General features: G+C 36.1%; 2 protein-coding genes across 3 annotated transcripts in view; one reads left to right on the top strand and one right to left on the bottom strand.

Annotated features, from left to right (window-relative positions):
• Nucleotides 1-14,847, bottom strand: part of GYRA (DNA GYRASE A) — a 256,897-nt gene that overhangs the window by 80,668 nt on the left and 161,382 nt on the right. The window lies entirely within an intron of this gene.
• Nucleotides 5,207-7,896, top strand: LOC149565828 (uncharacterized). Its single transcript, XM_089819314.1, has 5 exons — nucleotides 5,207-6,262; nucleotides 6,391-6,687; nucleotides 6,799-6,923; nucleotides 7,018-7,294; nucleotides 7,402-7,896. Exons 1-5 carry the CDS (start codon nucleotides 5,339-5,341, stop codon nucleotides 7,786-7,788), a joined length of 2,010 nt encoding a protein of 669 aa, XP_089675440.1. The 5' UTR covers nucleotides 5,207-5,338; the 3' UTR covers nucleotides 7,789-7,896.

Genomic DNA, 14,847 nt, shown 5'->3' on the forward strand with positions numbered 1-14,847 from the left:
AAGTTTGGAGAATATGACACCATTCCTAATAAGTTCAAAAATAAATTAGTCCTCCAATGATTTCAAGGAACGGCAGAAAAAGGGTAGGAAAGAGCTTATCATATAGGACTACCAGCTCAGAGGGACCTGCAGTAGGCCTTGCAAAAGATTTTGCTGCTTTCTTGTGAGTGTGGTGACAAATGCGCAGAAAAAGCATCAGTTTAGAAGTTGAACAATTACCTTGCTCTAAAGTTTGTCACTCTGTGCTTGGATGGTTTTGCACGTAAGTGGTGACACCATGGTCTTATTACCTTGCATCATAGATCGATTCCTCTGTATGATAAGTTTACTAACTAACTCATTTAGAAGTTACAAAAAAATTCCCGAGTTGCAATTTAACGAGTTGGAACAGTTGAAGCATATGGCGTAATGGAGGCTTACGTATCAAAATTTTAGAGACTTTCAGTTATAATTTATGGGACAACAAAGAGGATATTGGTAGTCTTGCTCACTGAGTGACTCATGCAGCTCATTAGGGGGTGCATTAAGGCATTTGATCCTTCATCCTTGCATGAAGCTATGAAGAAGGCAATCGGTATGAGCAGGTTGCCTGTGAATCCAAATTTCAGCTCAAGTCCTTTCCTAACAAGAAAGACAACAAACATTGCTTAGAGGACTATACCAGTCAAAGAAAACAGCTACTACATAATGAGGCACTAAATGATCCAAGGAAGAAAAATATATGCTTCGCCTGCAAAGAACTGGGGCCCAAGGAAATAAGTGTACAACTAAAGGGAAGGTGCATCAAATAGAGTACTATAGAGCTGAAGAATCAACAATAGAAAAATCAAACAAGTCTGATTCCAATAAAAAAGAGAACAAAGAGTCTTGAAAATACTTTGACAAGGGAGATTCGAGTGAATAGACACTTGGCCAATTCCATAGGCTTTCAGAAGTATGAAGCCTTTCATATATTAGAAGCATTAGATCAGCAGGGATTGGTGGGCAGACTATGTGTGTGTGTGTGTGTTCCATGACCCGAACTGAGTCATAAAAACTTTGCAGGGTCTGTTCAACTCGTTGACTCAAACTACCCACATGACATACAGAGAGTTGTGGAACTCTGCTTATAACATTTGATGAGCACATGTACTGCTTTAGCCATTCCAGATTTATCTACACCATTTGAGCTTGAATATGATGCTTTGTATGAAGGCAGTGGCGTTATCTTTATGGATAAACAACACCGAATAAGATTTGAGTGCAAGAAGTTCAGGGCAACTGAGATGAACTACTCCATCTATGATAAGCAGATATTAGCCATTATGCATGTATTAGCTAAATTCAAACCATACCTTCTTGGAGGGAATATCATTTTCAAATATGATCATAATCACCTCAAGTACTTCCTAAATCAAAAAAAAAACTTACTGACAAGCAACATAAAGGGGTTAGCAAGCTCCAAGCTTGTGACTTTTACGTTGAATATGTCAAAAGGTTAAAATAATATCATGGCCGATGCATTGTCGGCAAGGCTATATTTGTATTCATTTACACAAATAGTAGCAGATTGGAAAGAGAAAATACATGTTGAATATGCAAAGACCATCCTCGTCAATAAGATTTTCGATGGTGCCTTATAGGATGACAGGTTCAAGGAATGGATAATCTCATATTGTACAATGCAAGAATTTCCTCAGTTTTTAACTATAAGCTAGTACTAAAGGTTCATAACACATTTCATGATACTCGTGTGGATGGCTACCTGGAACTTTATAAGGCATAGAAGAATGTCTGTGAGGGATTGTCATGGAAGTAGGTGACTATTAACATTCTTAGGAATGTTCATTAGTGCAAAGTTTACCAACAACATAAACATGACCGCACTTGCAATGCTGGTCTATTCCAACCCCTAACCATTTCATACTCCAAGGTGGGAAAGCATATTAATGCAATTTACTACATGAATTCCCTACGGTCAAGCCAAGGATTGGTTATATGAAGCAACAGAATAAATAACTAACTTTACTTATTTTTATGCCATTTAAGCAACATTTACAATAGTGCAAGTGGTTGATTTGTTTTCTAGATATGGGTTTAGACTTCATGGGATACCTAAGAACATAGTTTGTGACAATGACAAGAAGTTTATCTTGTTTTGGAAAGGTAATTTAAGCTATGCAGTACAAAGTTGAGTCCTAGCACTAGCTACCACTCCCCCACCATAAAGAACAAATTAAGATTCTCAACAAATGAGTAGAAGGCTGCCTATGCAACTATGTTTCGAAGCAGCATAAGGTGAAATAAATAGTTGCATTTGGAGGTTATAATTCCGCCTTTCATATGACTATCAGATGCCTCCTATGTTGCCAGATTCATCCCCTGCTGCCTGGATTCGGGTTCGGGTCCGCACGGGTCCAAATTCGTCCTTGGGTTCACTGCGGGTCCGGGCAAGGTCCTTAGTTTTGACTGTGGATTTGTCCAGGTGCTTGCTGGAGCGAACCCAAACGAACCCACAGCGAACCCGGGGCTAAAACAACTTTAAAAGAGTGTGTTTTTTAAATTGTTTTCTTATGCAACTCTCAAAGGAACTTAATAAAAAACATTTCACTCATCTAATCCCTTATGTCAAGGAGGAGGACGATGATATAGCAGCATATGGGACTAGTGGAACCAATTTGGGTTCCAATGATGAAGATCTAGATATAGTTGCAGTTGGGGATGAAGCCATTGATCCCTCATTTTATGATGATCCATTTGACCCTTGAAAGGCATTTGATATTATGATTATTGATAAACTACTAAACATTTGTCATCTATCATCATGTTTCAAACTATATTATTTGCTGAGCTAGTCTTTGTTTTGCAATTTAGTAATCCAATGTATTATTTGATGAACTAGTCTATGTTTTACAATTTAGTAATTCAATGTATAATTTTCTTTACAATCATGAAGATAGATTAATGAGCAAGTATTTAATGTTTTTAGATTCACGTAAAAACAGGTTTTGAAAGGACCCGAAACCCTTTGGCATGGATTAATGATCAAGCAACAATTGTTCATATTGTGAAACGACTTTGTTTTGCAACTATGCATGTTTCTCTTTTGTGTGTGTGTGTGTGTGTGTGTGTGTGTGTGTGTGTGTGTGTGTGTGTGTGTCTATATATACCCACATACATACTCACGAACCCCCACGAACCCAAATGGGAAAAAGAAATTTTTCTGAATCCACAAACCCGAACCCTGAACCCGAACCTGTCCCCGAACCCGAATCGGCAACTTAGGATGCCTCCTTTCATGGCATTGTTCAAAATTCACTTCTTTATGTAGTATAGATTCCAGAGTACCTAATCCCATAGATCTACTAAGAATGAGTCACAATGTCATCAAATCGTTGAGAGATAACATCAAACATGCCCAAAATCAATAGATGTATGTTGCTCTACACCGTATTAAGCATGCATTTGAGCTACAAAACATGGTTTGCTTAAAATTATAACGCTATAGACAAACAACTCTGAAAAGAAGTGGGTCACAAAACCTAAGGCCTCACTTGAATGGTCCATTTTGAATCACTCAGAGCATTGAAGAGGTGAATTATCAGCTTGAGCTACCTAAAAGTTATTTTACCGGTTCAAGTTCGGTTTCGAAGAACCGGTTTGCTAGTACGAATAAGTTTTGAAATGGCGTTTGGGTTTATTTGGGTTTGTTAGTACCTATACATGCATATACATATGTATGCAGACAAGAAGAATGAATTAAGATTAGAATACCACGTAGTATCATAACAACAACATAAACACTATAAAATTGTAATCATAACATCATATGAATTAGTAACACCATAATGTTACATAATATCAAGTCCAAGTATTGTTATTTTGACTTTCAACAATTAGACAACAAGAATGAATTACCAAAAAATGTATATACATACATATACATATGTATGCAAACAAGAAGAATGAATTGAGATTAGAATTGCGCATAGTATCATAACAATAACATAAACACTATAAACCTGTAATCATAATATCATATCAATTAGTAACACCATAATATTACATAATATCAAGTCCAAGTATTGTTATTTTGACTTTCAACAATTAGAACTTTATACCAAGTTTTTATCATCTAATGGATTATCTGAATCTTCATTTTCTTCTCATCATCGAAGGCACTAGGAAATTCACAAACAATGCCAATGTCAATCAGATCAGTTCCACTAATGACATCATGCTTTCTATGTTGTCAAATGCTTATTACTTTTTCATTGTACAAAGAGCTTGTTAGATTGTAATTAACATCCTACTTGAAAAATGATATATAAGTAGCTTGCAACTCCCTTCACTTATTCAAGCCGTTGTTTAATGTTTAAAATATTATTTATTTCAATACAGAGCTTCCAATTAAGTAGACACGGGTCATTATCAGCAATTGGATATAAACATTTCATTGGAAGATATCTTAAGTGCTAGTTTGGTTTGATGTAACAAATATCTGAAACTCAGAAAATTTTGTTTTGTAATTTTAAAGATCTTTATTCAAATTTTACTTAGTTACCGGATTCGCCTGGAAAAGGCCGGATCCGAGCTCGGGTCCGATTCGGATCCGGATCCACGTATCAATCCGTGAGGATCCAGGCAGGATTCGTAATCCTGCCTGTGGATCCGTAAGGATCCGCGGCCCGCGGATCCTTACGGATCCACAGGCAGGATTACGAATCCTGCCCGAATCCTCGAGGATCCACGCGCGGATCTGCGTGAATCCGCGGCAATGAAGGAGGAGAATGCAAAAACGTGGGCCCATTATCATTTTTTAATGTTTTTTTTTTTTGCCCTAAAGGCCCTAAACCCTAAAAACGACCCTCTAAATCACAATGCAAGTTCATTTGCTCTCTATTTTGCTCTCTATTTTGCTCTCTCATACTTGCTAGTTTGAAGTGAAGTGCTTGGATTCGAAGGAGATCGGTTGTGGAGCTTCAAATACCTTGCAAGAAGTGTTTAAGGTATGCATTTCAACCATATTCTTGAATTCCTTCATAGATTATTGATTTATTTTTAGTTTTCCAAATTTTCAAGTTTTTGTGCAAGTGTGAAGTATGGTTTTCTTTCACTTTTTCTAGATTGCAAGAATAGAACAATGAGTAGTCAAGGCTCAGTGGGTGGGGCTGGGGCTGCATCACCAAGCTTCAAAATTGATAAGGGGTCTCCTTTATGAAGACACACAACAAGAGTTGCACAATGTCCTGGGGGTGGGGCATACATATGGAAATGTAATTTTTGCAACATACAACATAGAAGCTCCTATTCCCGAGTGAAACTACATTTTTTGGGCCCTGCGGGTGAAGGAATTCACATGTGTCAAGGTAGTGATAAGAAGGGATTACCAGATGCACAAATAGCAGCATTAGCAAAAGAGCAAGATGATGCTGATAGAGCAGTTGCAAAAGCAAAACGTGGTGCTTCCCAAAAAACAAATATACCAACACCATCATTTGATCAAACAAACACAAGAACACATCCTTTTTTGCCTATGCCAACTACAAATGATGAAGATGAAGACCCATCTCCACTCACCCGCAAGAGAGGCCCACTAGATAGGGCATTCCAAATTGAAAAGAGAGACATTGCTGATCACAAAATTGGACGTTGTTTAATTGCAAATGGTGTTTCATTTAATTTTGCTAGATCACCTTATTTTAGGGAGATGGTGGAAGCAATAAATGATGCACCCCATGGTTACAAACCGCCTGGTTATGAGAAGTTGCGCACTACCATATTACATGATGAGAGGAAAAATGTAGAGGCTCAACTTCAACCAATAAGAGATTTTTGGGTTCAATCGGGTGTGTCTATTATTTCGGATGGTTGGAAAGATTGTAGAAACCGTCCATTGATCAATGTTATTGCTGTATGCCCTAAGGGGGCAATGTTCTTGAAGGCAGTTGATTGTGAAGGGCAAGTGAAAGATGCAGAATTTATTTCACGCATTCTCATTGATGCCATAGAGTCAGTGGGTCCTGATAATGTTGTTCAAGTGGTCACGGACAATGCAAAAGTTTGCAGGGCTGCAGGGATAATTGTAGAGTCTAGATATGATCATATCTTTTGGACACCATGCACCGTCCACTCTCTCAATTTAGTGATGAAAGCAATTGGCACCGAAATAGATTGGGTGAAAAGGATATATGAGGAAGCTGAAGAGATTCAAATGTTTGTGACAAATCACCACATGTCACAAGCAATTTTTAGGAGTTTCTCGGACTTGGAGTTATTGAAGGTAAATTTTTATATTTAATATATAATTGAATATTATTGGATTCCACAATTATTAATTTTTGTTGTTGTTTACATTAACATGTTTTAATTTTTAAATGTTTTACTAACTTGAGTTTAACATGTTCTTAGGTTGCTGAAACCCGCTTTGCCTCTCACACAATCGTCTTGAGACGACTTGTGAAGGTAAAAGAAGCATTGAAGCATATGGTCATTAGCCCCCAATGGGGCATTTGGAAGAATTCCAATACAGCAAGGGCTTTAAATGTGAGAAGAATGATACTAGATGAGGATTGGTGGGGTCTTGTGAGTTATGTGTTGGAAATCACCGATCCAATAATGGCAATGCTTCGCTTCGCAGATAGTGATGAACCATGCCTTGGGGATATTTATGATTCCATGGATAGTATGCTGGAAAAAATTAAAATGGTAAGTTTTACGCTCTTTTACAACAATTTTTTATTTGAGAGATATCTAGATTCTAAAGTTTAAATTGACATATTCACTAATTATAATTATTATTCATATTTCATATCTTAGGTCATACAGAGGAGGGAGAATGATCCTGAGGACACCCTTTACAAGAAGGTGGAAAAAATTGTTCATCATCGATGGAACAAGATGACCACACCTTTGCACCTCCTTGCATATGCTCTATCCCCGAGGTACTGTAGTTCTTTTCAAATGTTTGTGCTTATTTTATCCAATGTTTGTGCTATTGATATTTGATAATGTTCAATTGTCTTTTGTTATCCCCAGGTACTATAGTGCAGATGTACTTCGCCTTCCAGGTAGAGTGCCACCATTTAGAGATGCAGAGGTTGCAGATGGGTATAAGAGGGCACTAGCTAAGATATTCCAAGATCCAGAGATTGGGGCAATTGTGAGGAGTGAATTTGCTGCTTTCAACTCAGGTGAGGATTTCGACCCTATTGCCATAGCAGACCAAAGCAGGATGGGTGCCATCAAATGGTGGTACCTTCATGGGCAAGCCTTCATGTACCTCCAACCTCTTGCCATAAAGGTCCTATCCCAAGTAAGTTTGTAAAATTAAGCTTAAGGTTAACATTCTCAATTCCTTGAATTTATTATTTAATTTATTTATCTTGATTGTTGTATTGATAATTTTTAATTTCTCTTTAGGTTGCCAGCTCTTCTGCCGCTGAGCGGAATTGGAGTACTTACTCCTTTATCCACTCAATCAAACGCAACCGGTTGGCTCCAAAAAAATCAGAAGACCTTGTGTTCATTCACAACAATTTGCACTTGTTGTCACGGAAGGATCCTAAGTACAAGAAGGGGCCCGAAAAGCTTTGGGATGTAGCACCCGAGACTCCTGATTTAGATATGACCATCCGAGATCTTGCTAGATCCACTTTGATTGATGTGGATGATGAGGAGGAGGATTATGAGTTAACAATCCCCTCTACTACTAGTGGTTTGGGTTCCTCTACTAATACAGATGCAGCACTTGCAGCTCACCAATACCCCTCTGATGCGGATTTTCTTGAAAATCCATTTGATGATTAAATAAAAAACTTTAGTGTTGACTCTTGACTCTTTTATGAGTAAATCATGTTATAAACTTTAAGTTTAATGATCTATATTTTGAATGTTACAAGCTTTCACTTTCAGTAATTCAATGTGAATGTGTTGATTTTCTTTATAATCGTGAAAATAGATTAATTATCAATGTCATTGATCAAGTATACTAGATTCATACTATGAAATGATTTAGTTTTAGAATTATGTATATTTCTCTTTTTTTTAGTATATATAATGCATATATATAATTTTATATATATATATATATATATATATATATATATATATATATATATATATATATATATATATATATATATATATATGCACGAATCCTCCACGAATCATAATTGGGAAAAAAAAAAATCCTGAATCCACGGATCCGATTCATGTGCCCGAATCGGATTCGTGTCACGAATCGGCAACTAAGAAATTTTATTATAACCATTTTCTGCACTAAATTATAGAATGTTTCTTAGTGTTATTATACTTCATTTGCTTGGTTTGACGGGTTAGGGGAAGAAAAGGGTAACCTGGACTGAGAGTACAGAAATGCATAGTGGTTTTCACGTATCACCCCTAAATAAGTCTCATGGGCACAATGTGAGTTCTGGTACAAGGTTTCCCCCATATAATGATTGATTTAAACAGGCATAACCGTTGGAAGTGGGTTATCAAAGAGTAATTGGTGAAGCGAGAAAACAATGCAATCCAGAATGCAACATGGCAGACTGTGCACATTTTAGCTTCCAGACATGCAATTGATCAAGGACAAGCAATCTTCATGTAGGACTATGATTTCCCATTATTGCATGAAACAAACAATCTACAATGCAGCGAAATATTGGTTTCCATACACTTACAAACATTTCACCGAGAAAAGAGACCTGCATTTTGAACTTTAGCCCACATTTCCACCTTGGGAATGGCATGCCACAAGGGTACAAGTTTTGGGGATGGCTTTTTTTGGGCCACTTTTGGGAACTATAAGGACGACAATATATAAAAATGCAAAAATTTAAATTATATACAATATTTTCAAATATTCAAAACCACAACATGCAATGTCTCAAATAGGGTTCTATTCAATTTGCTCCAAAAACTTCCAGTTAGGGTTTCGATTTTATGCCCCTTGTGAAATCACTTTATGTTTTCCTTACTTCTTAATGATTAATATTCTCAGTCTCTCTCAGCTTTCTTGGGGTATTCAAACCAGCACTACCTAGCTCTATATTTTCAGGAGTCTAAGAGAAATTTGGACCACACATTACGGATTCAATCCCCCTTGACATGGACCGCAGGTCAGCTCATCACCTCCTTTTTCTCGGCGATCTGTCCTGCCCGGGGTATTAAGTGCTTGTTTGGGTCCCCTCCTTCTGGCTAAAGTCTGAATTGTGAGGCCCTACAGGAGTTACACAAAACAGTGGGCTACCACTCCTAGTAGTTCTTAGAGATGACACAGGACCTCCACTCCTTCTGTGTCCTATCCTTCGGTCCTCAGCTTCTTCTTTGTGGTGGTTGATAGCTAGTATTTTGTTGGGTGTTACTTCTGCCTATTGATGTACTTCACTCTTTATTCTTGTTTTAGTTTCTCCCTGGGCACCGTTTGGTGCTCCTGTTGTTGGCTGGTTTCTTTTGTTGTATTTGTGCAGTACCTTAGACCCTCGCAGTCTCTTGTTGGACATTAATAAAAATATCTTATCTTAATGGATTGATTCTAATTATCTCAAAAGAGTGTGTGTGCATATGCGTGTGCGTGTGAGTGTGTCGGCTCTTGGACGTTTAACATCAGAGTTCTTGTGTTCATGAACTAGACATAGAGAAGGTGATTATTATATATTTAGAAAGTTTTCACGTTTTTGAAGTAAATCAGATAGGAAAAGCAAAACAGGTACAGCAAACAAACTTAAATTTGTATTGCTTTAGCAGTATGAGACTTGCTTCACTTAGTAGTTTCCTCAATTAAATTAAACCATAGTATACCCAATGATGTTATTAACCAACAATATAATATTGGCCAGAAAGGGTGATAAATAGAAGATTCTCATAGAGTCCTCCCAATACTCCTTAAAACCCAGTGATTCCCTTGGCTCTGTAATACTTTGTCTAGCAGTGATGAGAAAGAGGAATAACCCCTTCAAGGTGACTACCTCCTTTGATGTTTCAAGAATCCAATTTGTTCCGATAAGGAAGAGAATGACTGCCTTTGAGGAAGTGCAGGATATCCCTTTAATACATCACAAAGAGACTTGACTGTGAGAAGTTGCAACTAAAAACCCAATTGCACCTTTTCATGTAATTAACCAATATCATTGATTTGGTTAGCTACCTTCACCATCAATTATATTTCCTCCTCGGTCGGCTATTAAGCTTAATACGGAAAGCTTGTTTTGTTTGAAATAAACAGACCATTGTTATTCTAAGAAATCTCATGTATAATAATTATTGTCTCCAATAGTTTTCTGGGCTTGAACATACTGTGATTAGTATTCAAACCCTTGTTATTAATAAATTCCGATTTTGTTCTGACCGTTCAGTGATACTGATGGAGCCCAAAAATTCAAAATTTTAGACATCCATTTGAGCATATTTTATGAGTATCAGCATCCATGATTAAAAGTATGAAGATATATATTCTTGTTCCCTACTGATATGAGCATGTGAATGTAGTCCATTTCAGCAATGCATTTGAAGATGATGATGATTATGTTTACATGCTGATGGAGTTACAAAAAGATGGAGAGCTCCTTGGTCAAATGCTTAAGTCATAAGGATATTGTCACTAAAAGGCATCAGATTAATGTTATAGGATTATATGACTACGTGAGAAACAATAATCATATCACTGCTGAAGCCATATTGATATCAGACATCATTACATTTCATTTCAATGGATGTCTCACTATATACACCAGAAATTGAAATATACTACCATCTGCTGCAGTATTCTTTCACTATTTTGGAAATCATCAACAGTATTGAAGAATCTATTTTGCTACATACACTTTGCTTATTCTAAAGGAGAGAGGGGATAAGAGATGCTTGTTCATTTGTAATACAAGTCATCAAGTCTGCAATGGAAGGCCTCCAGACTGGCTTTATATATCACTGACACCATAATATATTAAAAAGTTCGTATTGCTCTTAGGCTCTGAAGGCAACTCTTGCTTGGTATAGTGAGGGTGTATTCAAAGAAAGTTACCTACCTCTATCAAGATTGTGGTTAGACTTTACTTCAAATTACATGGGTATTTCACACTACTCATGTTAATCTGCCATCAGATGCTATCAGGGCCCCATTTCATGCAATGAATTTACCCGAGACTTCTGAATTTGAGTTCTTGGAGTTTGATGATATAATATATAGTAAGCAGCATGGTAACATTGGATATCATTGGGTAATTATATATTGTTTGATGATGAACAATGATGAATGTTAGTCTACACAGAACAAAATTTAATTAAAACGGCAATCACAAGCAACATACCCAATAATTGTGATTCCACCAATAATAAGGAACAATTAAAATCAATTAACTTATATGCATTGTTATGGCAGTGATATACTCAGTGCAGAAAATTAGAAAGATAGTATGAGAAGCATTTAAGGAGTCGGGAAAGAATATTGAACAAGAATTAATTCCCATATTTCGGTGGGCAAAGGCTCTCACCAGTGGAAACCAAAATAAATAAAATATAAAGCAAAGGCAGAGCATATTCACAAAGTTTAAGATGCTGTGAATTGTAGATAGCCATGCACTAGCAGCAGCAGTGATTGGAGATTATAGCACCCATTCTTCGCAGAGCTTCCTAAGTCGGGGACTTATAATTAATCTTTTAGCAATTTATATCTGACAATATTTTGCTTTGTAGCAGGAAAAGCCCATGCCAACTAGGAGTTTGGATTTTCTGGAGTATGGTAAAAGCATGTATTCTCGATGGCACAAAATGATTGCCCAGCTTGGTCAAACACGCAACAAAGCCTGCAACACCATAAACTATAGACAAGCATGAACAACATCAAATCCATGGGACTTGCCAGAATGGAATGGTCAAAACTGGAAAAGGCAACTGCATGGGATGTGATTTCCGACTTTTGCAAAGATCTAATTCGATTCTGGAGAATGAAATTATTGTATTACTGAAGACATGAAGAGTTCAACACGGGAAATCTGTAGAGGATATGCATATGTGTGGAGTTCGAGCATGAAGGGTACATCCAGGAGGAGGAATTGCCTATATTGATATGGAGCCTAAGATGCACGTATTACATAAACCATGTTTTGGCCACCGCCTCAGAATATAAGGCACATAATCATAACTGCCGCTTATACCAAAATGAAATTACATTTAGTTATATTAATATTTTGATTGGTTATTTGTTCCCAAGAGGTGCAACGTTTAGAAGAGACATCCTATGTCTTTGTAAAATTATAAATAGGGGATTTTTTATATATAATACATACAATTGATATTACCTAAATTTTATAACGAAGATACATATATATGCACTTTGATATATTTTGTTCTTTCATTCGTAAAGGAATGAAATTTTGAACTAAACTAGTGGATGTTGGATCATTGAGTATAAATTTATTGTATGTGATTCTGGAATCAAAATGCATTGGATGGATCATCCGTAAGGAGTGTCTCTGTGCAATTTTATTTTTGGCACAATCTATAAGCGTATCTATTTTATCTATTTGCATTGGAGTTTTAAATTATTATTAAGTTGTGTCCTTTATAAATATTTTTATTTATTTTCTATAAACATTTTAAAATTCAAATAAGTGGATTGGGTCATTATTGCATTTTAAACTTGATAAACATAGAATATGTGAAATACTTAATAGTTTCCTTATTTATGTCTAATTTGTCTCCGCAAGAGTTAAAGTGCACCTTGGACTAGTTTAAAATTGTGTTTGTATAATTGATCCATTGCATCTGAATTCTTAAAATTGTTTATAGTTTTAATACATTGAATTTTATAAAGTTGTGTGTTTCAACTTATGATATTGACTCTGATTGCCCATTTAATTAAGCATTGGTCTTTTACTATTGATTCATAATCCATATGCTGGCAATTATTTCATATCTTTCCTTTGAAGAATTAATATATTCATTTGTTGCATTAATCTATACTTATTCTTTATTTAAAAACATTCATACAATTTTTTACTTTTATTCTTAATTCGTAATTTGCAAGTTTGAGGTTTTCTATAATCCTTACCCTCTGGAAAACTTTCAATACATTTGCGTTCTAATCAATATGCTATAAGTGTTTAATCCAAGTGTTTCATCCAGGATCAGGTACACCCGCCTTGGCTTTGCAAAGCCAGAAGCGCAGAGGATTTAGATCGCATCGATCAATCCCATCAAGTTGGCCTTAACCGATTGGATTATCCTAGCATCAAGCAAGCAAGGCTTGTAGGATTCCAATATGCAATTTTGGGAACCAACAGTTCAATTAGTTTTTCCTTGCTGACTGGATTAGATGTTAATGTTTGATTGATTGCTAGGTGTGTATCATATTTTTTGATTTGATGCTTCTCCCCTTTGTAATTGTGAATGTCGAATGTATCTTCTCATTGTTAATTATATGAGTAACTCTGATAATATAAAGATCTTTTCTTCAGATCGAATAGATCTAATAATGCATGGAATTTCTTTAAGTGAATTGGCCTTTAGGATACATTAATTTATAATGCAGATCGCAATCCATTTGGGAACATTTTCACAATGTCTTAACTGCCTAAATGTAGTTAGTTTAACTAACTAAGAGACACCGATCTTGGTAAATTAAATGTGTTTTATGGAGGGTCGACCTAGAAAGGGTCATGTCCTTTGTAAGGACATGTCCCTTGGGTTCACTATAAAGGAAAGGCAAGAGTGTGGATAGAAGACACACAATTTTACACCCAAGTTTGCTCTTCTAGCATTAGTACCTTGAGCGATTTTATATCAGGATTAAAACAATTTCCAAAATTATACACCATTCTCCAAGAACATTTAATATTTTGTCTAGAATATCAAAGCTTTGGTAGTCGAACCTTGGCTCTGCAAATTGATAATCAGATTTAAAACAAATCTAAGCAAACATCCTTCTACCTTCAATAGCCAACACAATCGGACTCGAAGACAAGTTTCATGGAAAAGAACACTTCGTTGCATGGAAATTCAGAATTATGATGACTCTTGAAGACAATGATGTAATGCCGTTTATTGATAAGGAATCCAAGCGACATGATGCTGATCCTCATAAAACTATCTGGATTAAAGGACACAAGAAAGCCATGAAAATCATATTAGATGGAGTTAAAAATGAATTAGTACATATGCCAATGAAACATCAGACAGCATTTAATATGATGAGTGCATTATTAAATGCACATGAGGTTAACAATGCAACTAGAAACCTTCCACTAAAAAGGCAACTAAATCATTTAAAAATAAAGAACGCAGAATCTATGAATTCATACTTCCTAAGGGTGGCCACTCTAAGAGATGAACTTGCAAGTATAGGGACCATAATTGAAGACAAAGAGCTCACTTATGGCTATAGATGGGTTATCGGATTCATGGGTAACATTCTTAGAATGAGTAAGTGCTAGAGATAAGCTCCCAAACTTCAACAAACTTAAAGGAGACTGCCTTCAAGAAGAATCTAGGCAACTTAAGAATGGATTGAAATCAAATATTGGAGAAGAACTTCATGTTCTCAATACAAATTTCTACAAAGGAAAGAAGAAACACTTTAAGACGAAGAAGGCCCCTCAAGGCAATAACAAATTCAAGAGGGACATATCTAAAGCCAAATGCTTCAAATGTGAGAAACTTGGTCATTATAAATCAAACTACCCTGAGAATACAAAACACCATGTAAATTTCACAAAGATAACTAAGACAAAAGAAGACTATGATCCTGAATTTTATACACAGTATTCAGCGCTATCAAATGAAGTATCAAGCAAAGCATGGGTAATTGATAGTGGATCATCTCGACACATTATAGGATACAAAGAAGTACTAGACTCAATATCAAAA

The sequence above is a fragment of the Cupressus sempervirens genome, chromosome 3 (genome assembly GCF_028749045.1).
Source record: "Cupressus sempervirens isolate cs-2001-9-10 chromosome 3, ASM2874904v1, whole genome shotgun sequence".
Taxonomy (NCBI): Eukaryota; Viridiplantae; Streptophyta; class Pinopsida; order Cupressales; family Cupressaceae; genus Cupressus; species Cupressus sempervirens.

What these genes read in the sequence shown, in the direction of transcription:
- LOC149565828 (XM_089819314.1), top strand. Translation starts at nt 5,339, where the DNA reads ATGTGTCAAGGTAGTGATAAGAAGGGATTACCAGATGCACAAATAGCA. An exon ending in TGCTGGAAAAAATTAAAATG is followed by an intron (nt 6,688 to 6,798) that starts GTAAGTTTTACG and finishes TTCATATCTTAG; the next exon opens with GTCATACAGAGGAGGGAGAA. An exon ending in GCATATGCTCTATCCCCGAG is followed by an intron (nt 6,924 to 7,017) that starts GTACTGTAGTTC and finishes TGTTATCCCCAG; the next exon opens with GTACTATAGTGCAGATGTAC.